The 15,167-nt window shown below is 39.7% G+C and overlaps 1 protein-coding gene across 1 annotated transcript; it reads right to left on the minus strand.

Moving 5' to 3' along the window:
- Positions 1-7,290: 7,290 nt before the first annotated feature.
- Positions 7,291-14,558, minus strand: LOC104225928 (mediator of RNA polymerase II transcription subunit 27). Its single transcript, XM_009777803.2, has 2 exons — positions 14,262-14,558; positions 7,291-8,863 (listed from the first exon to the last, which is right to left on the minus strand). Exon 2 carries the CDS (start codon positions 8,796-8,798, stop codon positions 7,551-7,553), a length of 1,248 nt encoding a protein of 415 aa, XP_009776105.1. The 5' UTR covers positions 8,799-8,863; positions 14,262-14,558; the 3' UTR covers positions 7,291-7,550.
- Between the last annotated feature and the right edge of the window lie 609 nt (positions 14,559-15,167).

Here is a 15,167-nt window from a genome sequence, read left to right on the forward strand (position 1 = left end):
GCTAATGGTCCGTCGAATGTCCACCTATACAATGTTCCATCTTCAATCAATGTGAATCGAGCAACTTTTGTTCGTAGGGCCCTCGATTCTTTAGGGTCCGATGGGAACTTTCCATTTTTCAAGTACCCGATATGTTTATTCCTCCAATCCCAAGTTAAGCTTATGGAGTTTATCTCAGTGTAACCTTCTTCGATAGCTGATCTTGAGAGTTGAACGACAGTCCCCGAACTGATTTCGTCCTCCTCACTGATGACCCCAAATTTGCAAGAGCATCGGCTTTACTATTCTGCTCGCGAGGTATGTGCTGCAAGGTCCATTCTTTAAAACGGTGCAGAGTCACTTGTAGCTTGTCCAAATACCTTTGCATTATATCCTCTCGAACCTCGAAGGGTTTGTTTACTTGGTTTACTACCAGTATAGAGTTGCACTTGGCTTCAATGACTTCCGTCCCCAAGCTTTTAGCTAGTTCGAGACTTGCAATCATGGCCTCGTACTTGACCTCATTATTAGTCAGCTTAGAAGTTTTGATAGATTGTCTAATAGTGTTGCCCGTGGGCGGCTTCAAAATGATGCCTAGCCCGGACCCCTTCACATTCGAGGCATCGTCTGTGAAAAGGTTCCACACCCCCGATGATGTACCTGATTTTAACAAGAGTTCCTTCACGACTTCGGGTACGAGGGTTTGCATGAAATCGGTCACAAAGTCTGCTAAAATTTGAGACTTGATGGCCGTTCGGGTTGATATTTGATATCGTCCCCACTAAGTTCGACAGCTCATTTGGCCAATCGGCCCAATAACTCGAGCTTATGCAAAACATTATGAAGTGGGTAAGTGGTTAGTACACATATGGGGTGACATTGAAAATACAGTTTTAGCTTCCTAGAGGCACTTATCAATGCAGGTGCCAATTTCTCTAAGTGTGGATATCTAGTTTCTGCTTCTCCTAGAGTTCTACTTACATAATAAACAGGAAATTGCATACCTTGCTCGTCTCAAACCAGGATACCACTTACCGCGATCTTCGGGACTACCAAGTATAAGTAGAGTTTTTCATCTGCCTTTGGAGTATGAAGCAATGGTTGGTTCAAGAGGTATCGCTTCAATTCTTCTAATGCCTATCGGCATTCTGGGGTCCAAGAGAAATTTTTCTTCTTTTTTATAAGAGAGAAGAATCTATGACTTTGATCCGATAATCTCGATATGAATCGGCCTAAGGCAGCTATCCACCTCGTCAACCTTTGCACGGCTTTAACGCTGTCCACGATGGTGATGTCTTCAATAGCCTTAATTTTATCGGGGTTGATCTCAATTCCCCGATTTGACACCATGAAGCCAAGGAACTTGCCCAAAACGACCCCGAAAACACAATTCTCGGGGTTGAGCTTCATGTTGTATTTTCTCAGTATCTTGAATGTTTCCTACAAATGTGTCAAATGGTCCTCTGCGCGCAGGGACTTAACTAGCATGTCATCAATATATACTTCTATTGATTTACCTATTTGTTCTTCGAACATTTTATTTACTAGGCGTTGGTAGGTAGCTCCTGTATTTTTTAGCCCAAAGGGCATTACATTATAACAATATATTCCATATTTGGTGATAAATGAAGTCTTTTCTTAATTTTCCGGGTTCATTTGAATTTGATTATACCCGGAACAGCCATCGAGAAAACTAAGGATCTCATGGTCGGTCGTGGCGTCGATCATGCTATCGATGTTAGGCAGTGGAAAAGAATCTTTTGGACATGCCTTATTTAAATCTTTATAATCTACACACATCCTAAGTTTGTTCCCTTTTTTAGGAACTACGACTACATTAGCTAACTATTCGGGGTACTTTACTTCATGAATGGACCATATTTTGAGAAGTTTAGTTACCTCGTCCTTTATGAACGCGTGCTTTACGTCGGATTGGGGCCTTCTTTTTTGTTTAACCGATCTGAACTTTGGGTCCAGGCTTAGTCGATGCATTGTTATTTCCGGTGGGATCCCTGTCATGTCTAAGTGGGACCAATCAAAACAATCTATGTTATCAATAAGAAAATGAATAAGCTTTTTCCTGAGTTCGAGGGTTAACCCTGTTCCCAGGTATACCTTTTGCTCGGGCAGGTGCTCGATCAATATAAACTGTTCTAGATCTTCGACCGTTGATTTGGTGGCGTCGGAATCTTCGGGAACAACAAAAGTTCGAGGGGTCAAAAATCTTCCTCTTCCTCTTCCTCTTCCATTTCCTGCTTCTTCGATTTGATCGAGGCTGGTGGCGGTGATTGCTATTTGGATTCCTATTTACCTTTGATGCCCGATCCTTCTGCTATTGATAGCATCGAAATCAGTATTACCTCATTGACCACGAACATTTCTTTTGTAGCATGTTGCTCCCTGTACATTGTTTTTACCCCGTCTAACGTCGGGAATTTCATCATTTGGTGGAGAGTTGAAGGGACTGCCCTCATGTTGTGGATCCAAGGCGTCCCGAATAGGGTGTTGTACCTCATGTCTCCATCGATCACGTGAAACCTGGTACCTTGGATAGTTCCAGCCACATTCACCAGTAGGATAATCTCTGCTTTAGTTGTTTCACTGGACATATTGAAACCGTTCAAGACCCGAGCTGGGGGCACGATCTGATCTTGTAGGCCGAGTTTCTCCGCGACCCTCAATCGGATGATATTTGCTGAGCTACCTGGATCTACTAAAACACGCTTAACTTGAACTTTATTTAATAAGATAGAGATTACCAGAGTGTCGTTGTGAGGCTGAGAAATTCCTTCTTCCTCCTTGTCGTTGAATGATATGGTTCCTTCTGGCACATAGTCTCGGGTTTGTTTCTCTCTAGTAATTGATACCTTAGTGCGTTTGACCAAGGGCCCTTGTGGAATATTGACCCCTCCGACGATCATATGAATTACATGTTGTGGCTCTTCCTGTTCAATTTTCTTGTTGGCGTCCCTTTCCCTGAAATGATTCTTGGCTTGGCCACTTAGGAATTCTTGAAGGTGGCCCTCATTGAATGAACATGCTACCTCCTCTCTCAATTGCCTACAATCCTCGGTCCTATGACCATGCGTGCCATGATATTTACACATCAGATTGGGGTTCCTTTGGGAAGGATTGGTCTGTATGGGCCTAGGCCATCTAGTGTCTTTGATTCTTCCAATTGTCGATACAATACCTGATGCATCGACACTAAAATTATACTCTGATAATCGAGGTGCCTCTATGGGGTCGGCATACTTATCAAAACCATTTTTGCTCATGAGTCCCTGAGAATTCTGTCCTTGATCGCTTATCCGATCGTTCCGGGCGTGATTGCATCCTGGACCACTGTTCCTGCGATCTAAGGTGTGCGGTTGATATCGATCTTTGTTCGATTTTGGCTCTTTGTTGATGTCCCTCTGATTTTTGGCGGCTGACCTGTTCGGGTGCACTGAACCAGAAGGAGCTCCTAATTGGTCATCCTCGACCCTGATCTTCGATTGGTACCGATTGTGTACATCTGCCCAAGTTACAACCGAATATTCGATCAGATTTTGCTTCTACTAACGTGATTCTATCGAACTTCATTCATTCAATCCTTGAGTGAAAGATTGAACGGCCCAATCATCAGTGACTGGTGGAAACTCTATGCGTTCCATTTGAAATCGGGATACAAACTCCCTTAACATTTCATTATACCTTTGTCTTACTTTGAAAAGGTTCAATTTTCTTGTCATAACCTTTATGGCTCCGGCATGTGCCTTTACGAAAGATTCTGCCAACATGGCTAACGAGTCGATGGAATTTGGTGGTAGATTGTGGTACCAAATCATTGCTCCCTTCGATAGGGTTTCCCTGAACTTTTTCAATAAACAGATTCGATCTCATCATCTTCCAAACCGTTACCCTTGATGGCGCATGTGTAGGAGTGATATGCTCCTTGGGATCGGTGGTCCCATTGTATTTAGGTATGTCCAGCATACGAAACTTCTTTGGAATGGGTTTCGGTGCCGCACTCGAAAGGAAAAGCTTTTGTACAAATTTCTTCGAATCCATCCCTTTCAAGATTGGTGGTGCCCCCGGTATCTGATCAACTAGGGAGTTGTATGTTTCCACTTTTTTATCATTATCATTTATTTTCTTCTCTCCTGACTCAATTCTTTTGGTGAGCTCCTTGAGCATTTTCATTATGGCATGATAAGTCCCCAATTCGTTATCATTCGACCTTTCCGGCACTGGCTCGGTATGGCGAGTGATTTCTGGCTCGACCCTACTCGGAGTTCTATGTTGATTTTGTAACTGAGCAATAGCGGCCTGTTGAGTCTGTAGCATCTCGAATATCACCTAGAAACTAACTCCTCTGTCTCCTCTGCCATGTGTACCTTGGCCACCAGATTGGCCTTCTCTGCGTACACTCCCTTCGGGGTCCGCGCCTAGGTCCGCATTTAAAGCAACGCGCGAACTAACATCGACTGGACTGGCAACTGATGCTCCCCCGAGATTAGCCTGCAGCACCTCAGCTCTTAGAGCAATTACATTGTCGTTTTCCCCGTGAAACTCGAGACCATCTTTACCATGTGTGGGTGTGTTTTGTGAGTTTGACATGTTTTAACCTGAGAGCAAAGATACTTGACAAGAACAAGTGTAAAATAATGTGTGTTATCAGAATCAGCATCAAGCAATCACTATTATCCTTAGCCCCACGGTGGGCGCCAAACTATTTACCCTCAAATTCGGATAACAACTAAATTTATATTGTGATTTTAAGGATATGTGATTTCGTCCAATACCAATTGAAAAGTAAAAAAATAAACGAATAAATTAGAGGGCAAAATAAATCAAACTAGTATGCTAGCCAGGTCTCGACCTCGACTTAAGATAGTTTCGAGGTGGGATAGTAAATGATAAAGCAACTTTGATGAACAGTAAACAAAATAGCAAGAAAGTAATGAGTGTATAAATTCTTATCAGTGAACAATGGTGATCCTTGCAAATAAATGGGATCCCTCTTTATATAATAGGGGAGTCCTAAATAAGGTGCACTTCTAATTATAGTAGGAAACCATATTAACATCTAATTAACCGATGTATATTGATTCGTTCCGAGATTCACGCCACGATCCTCGGCCAATCACGAATATCTCGCCTTTTCCGTTATCAAGCTATGCTGATGTCACTCGAAGTCTGCGTCTTTCTGGTTGCAATTGATGTCTACCTCGGTCCGGACTCGATGTCCTAGCTTTTTGACGTGACATTCCTATCTCGACCAAAGAACGAAATCGGGTAGCCCCGATTTCTACCGTATACAACAGTACTAAATGATATACGTAAAAAGGAATAGAGGACACCACTTGATAAACACATTCCTCTCTGCATCAGAAAGATGCTACTCCCTCCGTTTCAATTTATGTGAACCTATTTACTTTTTAGTCTGTGCCAAAAAAAATGACTCATTTCCTTATTTGGAAACAATTTATCTTTACACAATGATTTATAGCCACACAAAATATATGTGCCTTATTTTACACCACAAGATCAAAAGTCTGCTCTCTTTTCTTAAACTCCGTGTTCAGTCAAATGGCTTCACATAAATTGAAACGGAGGGAGTACATATTATCATAGAGGTGACAGGATCGAGTCCCCGGCTATGTGTTAGCTCGGCTTCTTTTTCCCTTTTAGGAAAATACTGAATATCAATCTTGCTAAGTACTGTCATCTTTACTTGCAAGTGACCATGGTTTAGCTTTATTTATTTATTACTTCCTTTTTTTTGAAACATTTATCCCTTCTTTGTTTTTCTTTGTAATGTTAATGACAATACATTAATGCATTTAACTTACTTTTTATTTATACGATCTTCTTACAACGATTTATTTATATGTTCATTTATTTAAATGTGACACTATTTACAAAAAAAGTCTTGCATACGCCATTGCACACAGGATTTGGAAAAGAATCGCACCCTAAGGGAATGTGATGTAGGCAGCCTAACTTGAAGGATAAATTTAAATCTATTTCCTGAAGAAGTTGAAAACATGGTGTCGATCCATGCGCTTCGTTCTAGAGCTTGTTAATAGCAGCATACAAAATAATTTGATACATAAACCAAAATCATAATGAAAGACAAAATTGATATAAAAAAGATACTGTAGAACCACGAAGTAAGTTCACATCAAGAGGGAAACTCGTTGCTAATCCTTTACAAAAATCTGTGGCTAGTGTAGCATTCTGAAAATTGTACTGTCCTTAGAAAGATTTTTCAGCCTTGCTTAAGGACGATTGACACAAAATCAGTAAGGAAGTAGACCCACCCTCCTGCTGGCCAAGGCATTTTGCATTGACATTCAATATTAGATGGTGGTAGGAATATGCTCACTGTAACTTGTGTTAATTCCTTACTTGACACTTTACTATCAATTTTAAGAATGTAACAGGCAGTCGAGATGGTTTCCCTATATGCTATTCCTTGGAATATATTATGGTGATTTATAATATTTGCTGGTTTTAAAAGCCAATTGGAATGGAGCCTTTGAGTTGTTTAAAGAATTCCTCATGTTAGAAATCATTCTTGAAGACATGCCTGCATCAATATATTCATTCTTCAACACAGAAAGGGGGATCTGGGCATTGTTACCGGTGGACTAGTGAATGTGTGCATTACAAAGGATTTATTCTTCTTGGTGGTCGTCGTTTATTTTTATTCCAAAACGTAACCAGAGATCCGGAATTCACTTTAGGAAAGGATTTCTTTCTCCTCAAAGTAGGTGTTTGCTCCACAGAACGAGATTAGACACGGATAAGGGCCCTTCCCCCAAGCAATGGTCAGAATATTAAGTGGTGGCCTCGGTCAACATACTTTTATCCCATGTGCCTACCTATTTAGCCAAGAACTTTAGATCTTCTTACTACAAGATATTTTCAAGAGCTTTCAAAAGCTTCTTGTATGAAGCTTAACTGGTCAATAAGACAGGTACTTTCAAAAAGAACAATATCAAAGAGCCAGAGATCATGATCCAGTTCAACAATAAGGTTGGTTCTTTTACAAAATAGCTTTCCATGCTCTTCATACTGTGTCTGCTCAAAGAGTGTAGAAACGTGAGCCTGCAAGCTTCCCTACAATGATCGAGGAGCTGCTACAATCGAGTATGTCGGACAGCTACCATTGCAAACCAGGCTCAGTTGAAAACGGAACTTTTTTTGGTTCGGCTGAGAAACACATAGCACTAAACAACTAGGCCTCTAAGAATGCTACATGCTACATTATAACCAAAGTGGATGAGGTCCTTTTCTTTTTCGGTTGAAGAGAGGTCCAAATTGTAAAAAAATTATAAATTTGACATTTCTTGGTACAATCTTCAAGATCAGGCATGGTCAGAAGGGGAGTAAAAGCTACACTTTTCCAACAAGAGAAAGGAACTTAAACGCAGGAAAACTAAGTACAAATGCTGCTACTATGAGAAGAAAGTACAAAAGCTGCTACTATCTGGTTGGGAAGAGGTCCAAATTGTTCAAAGCCTACAGATTCTGAATTTCTTTGTGCAATGTTCCAGATCAGGTATCAGAAGGCTGATTTTCTATGCTTCCTCAGAAAAGCAGTCGATATGAAAACTCTGAGTAGAATCCACACTTATGTCGTCTTTTGAGACAGACTTTGACAAGAATTTTCCAGCACAAAAATTCCGGTAAGGGCGATACACAGGAGGCAGTAGCATTGCAGACTCTTTGTCCATTGATAGTAGCCGGCTACACTTGCTGCATACTTTTGAGAACAAAGTTTGGTAGCTGCAGACCCAGAGCAGCAAAGAAAGCAAGGCTGTCTCGGTATCGACACCTGTAAAATGCTGTAAAGCCATAGCAGCATGCTCCGTGATGTACCTAAATACATGATGAACAGAAAATCCCCTCGCATGTACATAGCTACCACCCTCATCTGGCGAGAAGAAAGCTAGAGCATCAGGATCCAATGAACCAGCAGGGGAAACTGATACTATGGCTCTAAAAACAGAAGGTATCAACAACTCGATTATAGCAACCTTGTCTGGAACAACATCATCAGATGATCCTTGTCTTAACGTTGTCGTGCTTTGGAAAGTATTATCTTTCGATAATTCAATAGAATTTTCACTGGTCGAAGAGGGCAATGAGGTAGACCGCTTTAACCAATCCAAACGCTGGTAGGAGAAAGTTGTTACATTTGGAACCTCCATTTTCAGATGTGTCAGAACTTCAGACACTGTTTTCGGTTCACAAGTTTCTTCTTGATCACTTGATGGAGGACCACAAAGTTTCTTTGTAGCACCCTCCTCACCAGCATTGGTATCAAGGTGTGGGAAAAATCGTCGTTTCTGATCATTAAAGGCCTTGAGGGCTAACCTAGTCCTATCAACTGCAGATGCACCAGCCTGACCAGCAAGTTGTCTCTTCCATGCATATGCAACAACAGCACCATCGGGACAAACCAAGGGCATGTGGAGGCCCCACGAATTACTTCGTGATCGAAGGGAATCATTGAGGACACCAGAATCTTCCAACTGCCTTCCAACAGAGCGAAGGTCTTGTAGGTGTTGTCTCATAGAAGCTTCTTCTTTGAGGATAAGATGCAAAGGTTTAGAAGAGTGTTGTGGCTGAGCTGCCACAAATAGGGCTTCCAGAAGCCGATCTGCGCCAAGTCTGATATCAGCTATGAGTCTACTCGCCTGCCCCAGCCGCTCCAGTGCCATTGCCACCTGCTTTGGCGGCGCATCTCCATTCGCCTGGCTGGACTCTGCCCCTGAAGCTCCTGGTCCCGCCGCTGTGTGGGGTTGTGGTGTTGGTTGCTGCATTTTTGTATGTCTGAACCTTGGGAGGTTTTAATGTTGGTGATTATAGTCCCCGTGGATGAGGTGTTCTGTTTTAATTATAAAAAGGAGAAGTGGGTGAGAGTCAACCTTAACAGGTAACCATAAAAACCAGTTCAAAACCTACATTTCATTAAATCATATTTCAAAAGTTTCAATGGTCACCTCAACACACTCATTTTGTCACCACTTGGGCTCGAACATGTAAGTAATGTCTGATATCGTGCTTCAGAGCAAAAATTCTGACCAAGTACCCCATAAAACTAGGAACATGTACATAAAGTAGTGAAACAAAACAAAAATTAACCACAGCAGCAAGCTAAAAGGATGTGCGAGTGACTGTAGCCTCCTTTTCCACTTTGAAGAAGGAGACTGTTCATCACCCAACTTTATAGGACAACTGGATACAGCAAACAATCACTCCGTATTTTCTGTAATCCTTTTGTCCAATTGTACGGTATGAACAAAATACTCCCAGAATGGAAATGCAAACGATTTTTACCGCATATTCCAAAAGATAACAGTAAGAGGCTGTCCGAGTGATTGTAGCCTTCTTTTCCACTTTGAAGAAGGAGACTGTTCGTCACTCCTATATTGTAGGAAAACAGGATACAACAAATAATCACTTGATATTTTCTGCATTCCTTTTTGTCCAATTGCATTGTGCGAACAAAAGACCCACAAATTGGAAAAGCAAAGAATTCCTACAGCTATTCCATATTCCACAAAATTATGCAGCGGCGCAAAGAGGATGTGTGAGTGAGTGTAGCCTCCTTTTCAACTTTGAAGGAAAATGTTCATCACTCACATGTTGTAGGGCAACAATATACAGCAAACAATCACTCAATATATTCCGTAATCATTTTTTACCAGACTATAGGGGATTTGATGTGAGCTATCCATCTTGCTATGCAATCACAGCAAATTTTGTGAAGTACAAATATTTTTTGAGTTACATGGGGAAAGGATTTCCCTTGTCTATCAAAAAAAGTAGCAATGATGGGAATAATGTCTTTGAAGTTTCAACGCTTTGTGATTCAGGAAAGTCTCCCCGCCAAGACAGGAATTTTCTAGCTTTTACTGATGTAGATTGATAAATATAATCCACTATACTGCTGTTTTATAAAACTTATACAGCCAAATTCTTTCACGAAGGGAAGAGAATGTGTCATGTATCTTTTTTTATCCTATATCCTTTTCACTCCATCCTATTGCTCATTGTGGAAGATTATCTTCAAAAGTTTGGAGAACTGTAGGGCAGAAATGGAAGCCAAGGTATCCTCGATACTGTAGATTGAAAATATTAAAACTTTCTAAAACAGTTCTCCTATTTTAATGATAAACTATTTGGTTGACCAAATAAAAGACGATAAATATTGAAAAATAGTTAGAGTCCCACAAGGCCACAACAGCAGCCAAAACCAACACCCCAGAGCACATCTGGAAAATATACTAATTCATGTCAAACTGGTTGTGAAACAATGTTAACAAGAAAGTGAACTGTGGACAACCAAAAAGGAAAAAACATTAGAAGAGATAGAAATCTAAGTTTCTTAGGTTTCTGTGAGGATGAAACAAATATAAAGAAATGTATAAAGAGAGAAACATTCAGAAATGACTAGAAAGCATCACCACAGAAAACACACTCACAAAGAAAACACACAAGCCTTTCTAGGTGGACGGACTTCCAAAATAATTACTCAATTAGAAATACTTCCAATTCCTGCTACAGAAACAACTCTCCCCGCCTAATACTAATGTAGTTCTATCTTCTAGTCTATCAAAACTTCACACCTTCAACATTACAACTCCGACTCAGCAAATCCTTCATTCGCTTTCCACCCAGTGAACGCTCATCGTAAGAGATACAGAAGGCAAGGGATGAGATGATGTGTAATGGTGCCTCGGGTTGGAGGCAAGGAGAAAGGTCAAAGCATAAATGACCAGAGCTTAGAACCTCCGGAAACGTATGCCCAACAGAGATTTACCGCGATCATAGCCTCCTATCTCATTAGAAGGAGAAAGAAAGGACTATGAATCACCAGAAGTCACCAAGAAGAGATAGACTATAAGTTATAATTTGCACTTGTTTTCCTACCTTTACTTGATTAAAAAAAAAAGGTGGACACATTGTTGGCTTCCACTGGTAGGCCATCCAACTTATTGTTATCTTTCTGAACAAATGTGACCTCTTCTTGAACAACAAACCATAAATGAGTATACAAAGTCGAGAGAATCAATGAAGTTATATTTTGTCTAAATTCAGAACATGTCTATATTCATTGAGCTTGAGTAGCTACAGAAAGTTTATAGGATAAGATAAGATAGTATTTTTTGAATTTTATTATGGGTATTACTGTCCTACCACATGAATGTAGTATATTACTATATTAGGAATGTGTAGACAAGCTTAGTTTAACAGAAGAAGTAGCAGTCAACGGGTAACCAAATACAAATAAATTCGCCTCTAAACAGAATAAAGAGAATCCACAAGCTATTCTAAGCAAACGAACATTCAAGAAAACAACACCCAGCAAGGATATGACAATAAGGAACAACTGAACTCTTCCCATCTAGTACATTTTGGCTTATAGTTTTTAGTCTATCAAAAAGTTCCTAATTTCCACCTCAGCACTCCAATAAACAAATCCTAGATGTGTTGTCCATCCACTTAACCGCCACTCATAAGCAACATGACAGGGGTGAGATAATGTGCACGGCACTCTGGGGTAAGCACCAAAAGAGAAGCAACAAGTTTAAATGATCATAGATTACAATTAGTACCTTCTGTAAAAGTAACTAAATAGAGATGTAGGGTTATTGTAGCCTACATTCTCATCAGGAGGAGAAAGTAGGGGACTATGAATCACCACAAGATGTAGGATACCAAGGAGAAACAAACTAATAGGTTATCGTTTGCATGTCTTCTTGGTGTCCAAGGTTTAATAAAATTTAAAAAACCATCCAGGGAAGGCACAAAAAAGCATAAGCAATCCACTTAACAGTCCACAAAATGCATAAGCATAAAAAAGCCTGTCCTAGATGTGATGTGCATCCACTTAACTGCCAATCGCCAGCAGAATGAAAGGGGTGAGACAATGTGCATGGTACTCTGGGGTAGGGGCCAAAAGAGAGGTAAATGGTCATAGAGATGTAGGGCTATCGTTTTTTAATAACAAAATACAAGCTTAGTTTAACAGAAGAAGTAGCAGTCAACGGGTAACCAAATACAAATAAATTCGCCTCTAAACAGAATAAAGAGAATCCACAAGCTATTCTAAGCAAACGAACATTCAAGAAAACAACACCCAGCAAGGATATGACAATAAGGAACAACTGAACTCTTCCCATCTAGTACAAGTTGGCTTATAGTTTTTAGTTTATCAAAAAGTTCCTAATTTCCACCTCAGCACTCCAATAAACAAATCCTAGATGTGTTGTCCATCCACTTAACCGCCACTCATAAGCAACATGACAGGGGTGAGATAATGTGCACGGCACTCTGGGGTAGGGACCAAAAGAGAAGCAACAAGTTTAAATGATCATAGATTACGATTAGTACCTTCTGTAAAAGTAACTAAATAGAGATGTAGGGTTATCGTGGCCTACATTCACATCAGGAGGAGAAAGTAGGGGACTATGAATCACCACAAGATGTAGGATACCAAGGAGAAACAAACTAATAGGTTATTGTTTGCATGTCTTCTTGGTGTCCAAGGTTTAATAAAATTAAAAAAACCATCCAGGGAAGGCACAAAAAAGCATAAGCAATCCACTTAACAGTCCACAAAATGCATAAGCATAAAAAAGCCTGTCCTAGATGTAATGTGCATCCACTTAACTACCAATCGCCAGCAGAATGAAAGGGGTGAGACAATGTGCATGGTACTCTGGGATAGGGGCCAAAAGAGAGGTAAATGGTCATAGAGATGTAGGGCTATCGTTTTTTAATAACCAGATATGTAGGGCTATCGTAGCCTACATTCTCATTGGGAGGAGAAAGTAGGGGACTGTGAATCACCACAATATGTAGGATACCAAGGAGAAACAAACTAATAGGTTATAATTTGCATGTCTTCTTGGTGTCCAATGTTTAAAGAAAATAAAAAAGCCATCAAACTTTCCTGAACCACACGAAGGACATAACTTGGTCCCACAGAAACCAAAAATGGGTATATTATTGTATAGAGGTGTTAGCTTTAATGCACCTCCTGAGATTAAACTATTTTGATGTCCCTCACTAGTGTGTGCGTTCTGAAGGTTGATTTCCATGCAATATATTCTGTTCGGGTGAACTGAGCTGTTCAAGGTAGGAGGAAGTCACCAGTCATTAGCTTATCTATAAATAAGCAATTCAAAGTTAGAAAATGGGTATGGGCAATGGTGCCTTCCTACTCATCCTATGCAGCAAAAAGGGGACAATGAATCACCACCGATACTCGTTATGTCACCAGGAAGAAACAAATGAGCTATTAAATGCTTATGTCATTCTTCACTAATGGTCAAGAGCTTGCTAGGCTTTTAACCTCCCTGTGACCATGATCAATAACCCAACAAAAAGTTTACTAGAGAAAATTCTGACTGGATAATTTCAAAGTGATTCGAAGATGACACAATAGGTAACGAAAGTTCCCCTATCAATGTGTATCACTGCCGACACTGAAAACTTCTGCTAAACATCTATTCATTGCAGGATGCATATATGCATCTGCACTTCTTCAGGAACTAGCTGATCTTTTTAACAAAGTAATCTTTTCTTTGGCAACTTTGTGCATGAGGAAATTACACCAGTCACAAATGAGTGAAAGGAACTAAGAAAGGTGGAGGCGGACAGACACGGACTAAAGAATACTCCAGGCATCCTTTTTTCCCCGATAAATCTAAAAAGCTAATCGGGCTGGTATTAGGTTTAAGCAAAACCCTCAGAGAACTTTTCCCGGCATCCTTCCAGGAAAAAATGTTATTTAAAAGGAAAACTATGAATTTTTTTGTATTTTAAGTATTTATCACTGAAGCCGAGACTCATCCGTCAATAATGGATTCAGCAAAAAAATTCATGCATATTTTCCCGACCATAAAGTTGACTGCTTGGCAATATAAGTAATATAATAAGTAGATGCTGAGCATAATGTTGATGCTTTTTTTATCAGATAAGTAAATGTTATTCAAATCAATACCAAGATGGTACTGCGAGAAGTAAAAAACAGCTAAGTATAGTAGAGCATAATCTTGATACCACAAGCAATAGTGCTGCCCCCTGAATATCTAGGCGCAATACACTTTATGTTGTAATCCATTTTTATCAAAATAATAGCAAGCCATTCAAATAGTTCAGTTGATAAGGGGTAGCTACTCATGATACAAACTGCAATACGCATATTCCAACCTACAAAGTCACCCATGTCACTCGAAATATTTAAAAAAAAAAAAAAAAATCGTGAGCGTCACCTTATGAATATCCCCGTGTACATGTAGAGAATGCTTCTTTATCAAAGATGGCCAGCTTGAGAGAACCTACAGAAGTCTTGTTTTTTCTTTCTTGATTGATGGTGTAAATCTCTCTCTGGATCTGTCTAAAAGGAAGAGGATGAAGGCTTGAATCAACTGTGAAGAGGAACTAAGGGACATACGACACAGAGGAGTGTCAGCCAGGGTTTTGAGGAGAAGATTTGGATTCGAGATTGTTCCAAGCGCAGTCGTATAACACTGGGAGGAAAAGCCCATACCTAAATCCCTAAATTTGAGGGTTCACTCAATAAAAAGTGGAGTATTAAAAGGCTTAAATTCGATGGAGAAAAAAGGGCTTACTTCACAATTTTTTCCTAACTATACCATATATGAAACCTTATTACCCTAAATGTGCATAGTTTGTTAATTATCCGCCCAGTCCACACTTTAACTACAATTTATATACCATTCGACTATTAGGCATTAAAAGAGCAGAATATTCCCTAAAAACACGCTAAAATTAAGGAGAGAATCTTGATGTTAATTGATTCTACATTAAATTCAATTTTAAAAAGGGAAAGGAGATTTCTCATTTGTGTAGTTTTCTCCAGAACTACAATTCAAATTCTCGAAAAAAAAAGAACGAACAATTCAAATTTTCGAGTTTCAACAACTCAAAGTTGAAAAAATCTGTTCTTCCATATATTTTCCACCATTGATAGTCATTAAAAAGCTTGAAAGCTTTGAATTCAAATTTGGGTTTTCAAAAATCATTATTTGTTTGGATTGGGTGTTGTTGTAAATAATTCGGAATATGTTTAGGAGTTTATATCTCAATTTTGAGGGGTTTTGGTGAAGATTAGACTTGGTTTTGACTGAATTTCAGATTGAAACTCGAAGAAGAAG

This window comes from Nicotiana sylvestris, chromosome 9 (genome assembly GCF_000393655.2).
Source record: "Nicotiana sylvestris chromosome 9, ASM39365v2, whole genome shotgun sequence".
Lineage (NCBI taxonomy): Eukaryota > Viridiplantae > Streptophyta > Magnoliopsida > Solanales > Solanaceae > Nicotiana > Nicotiana sylvestris.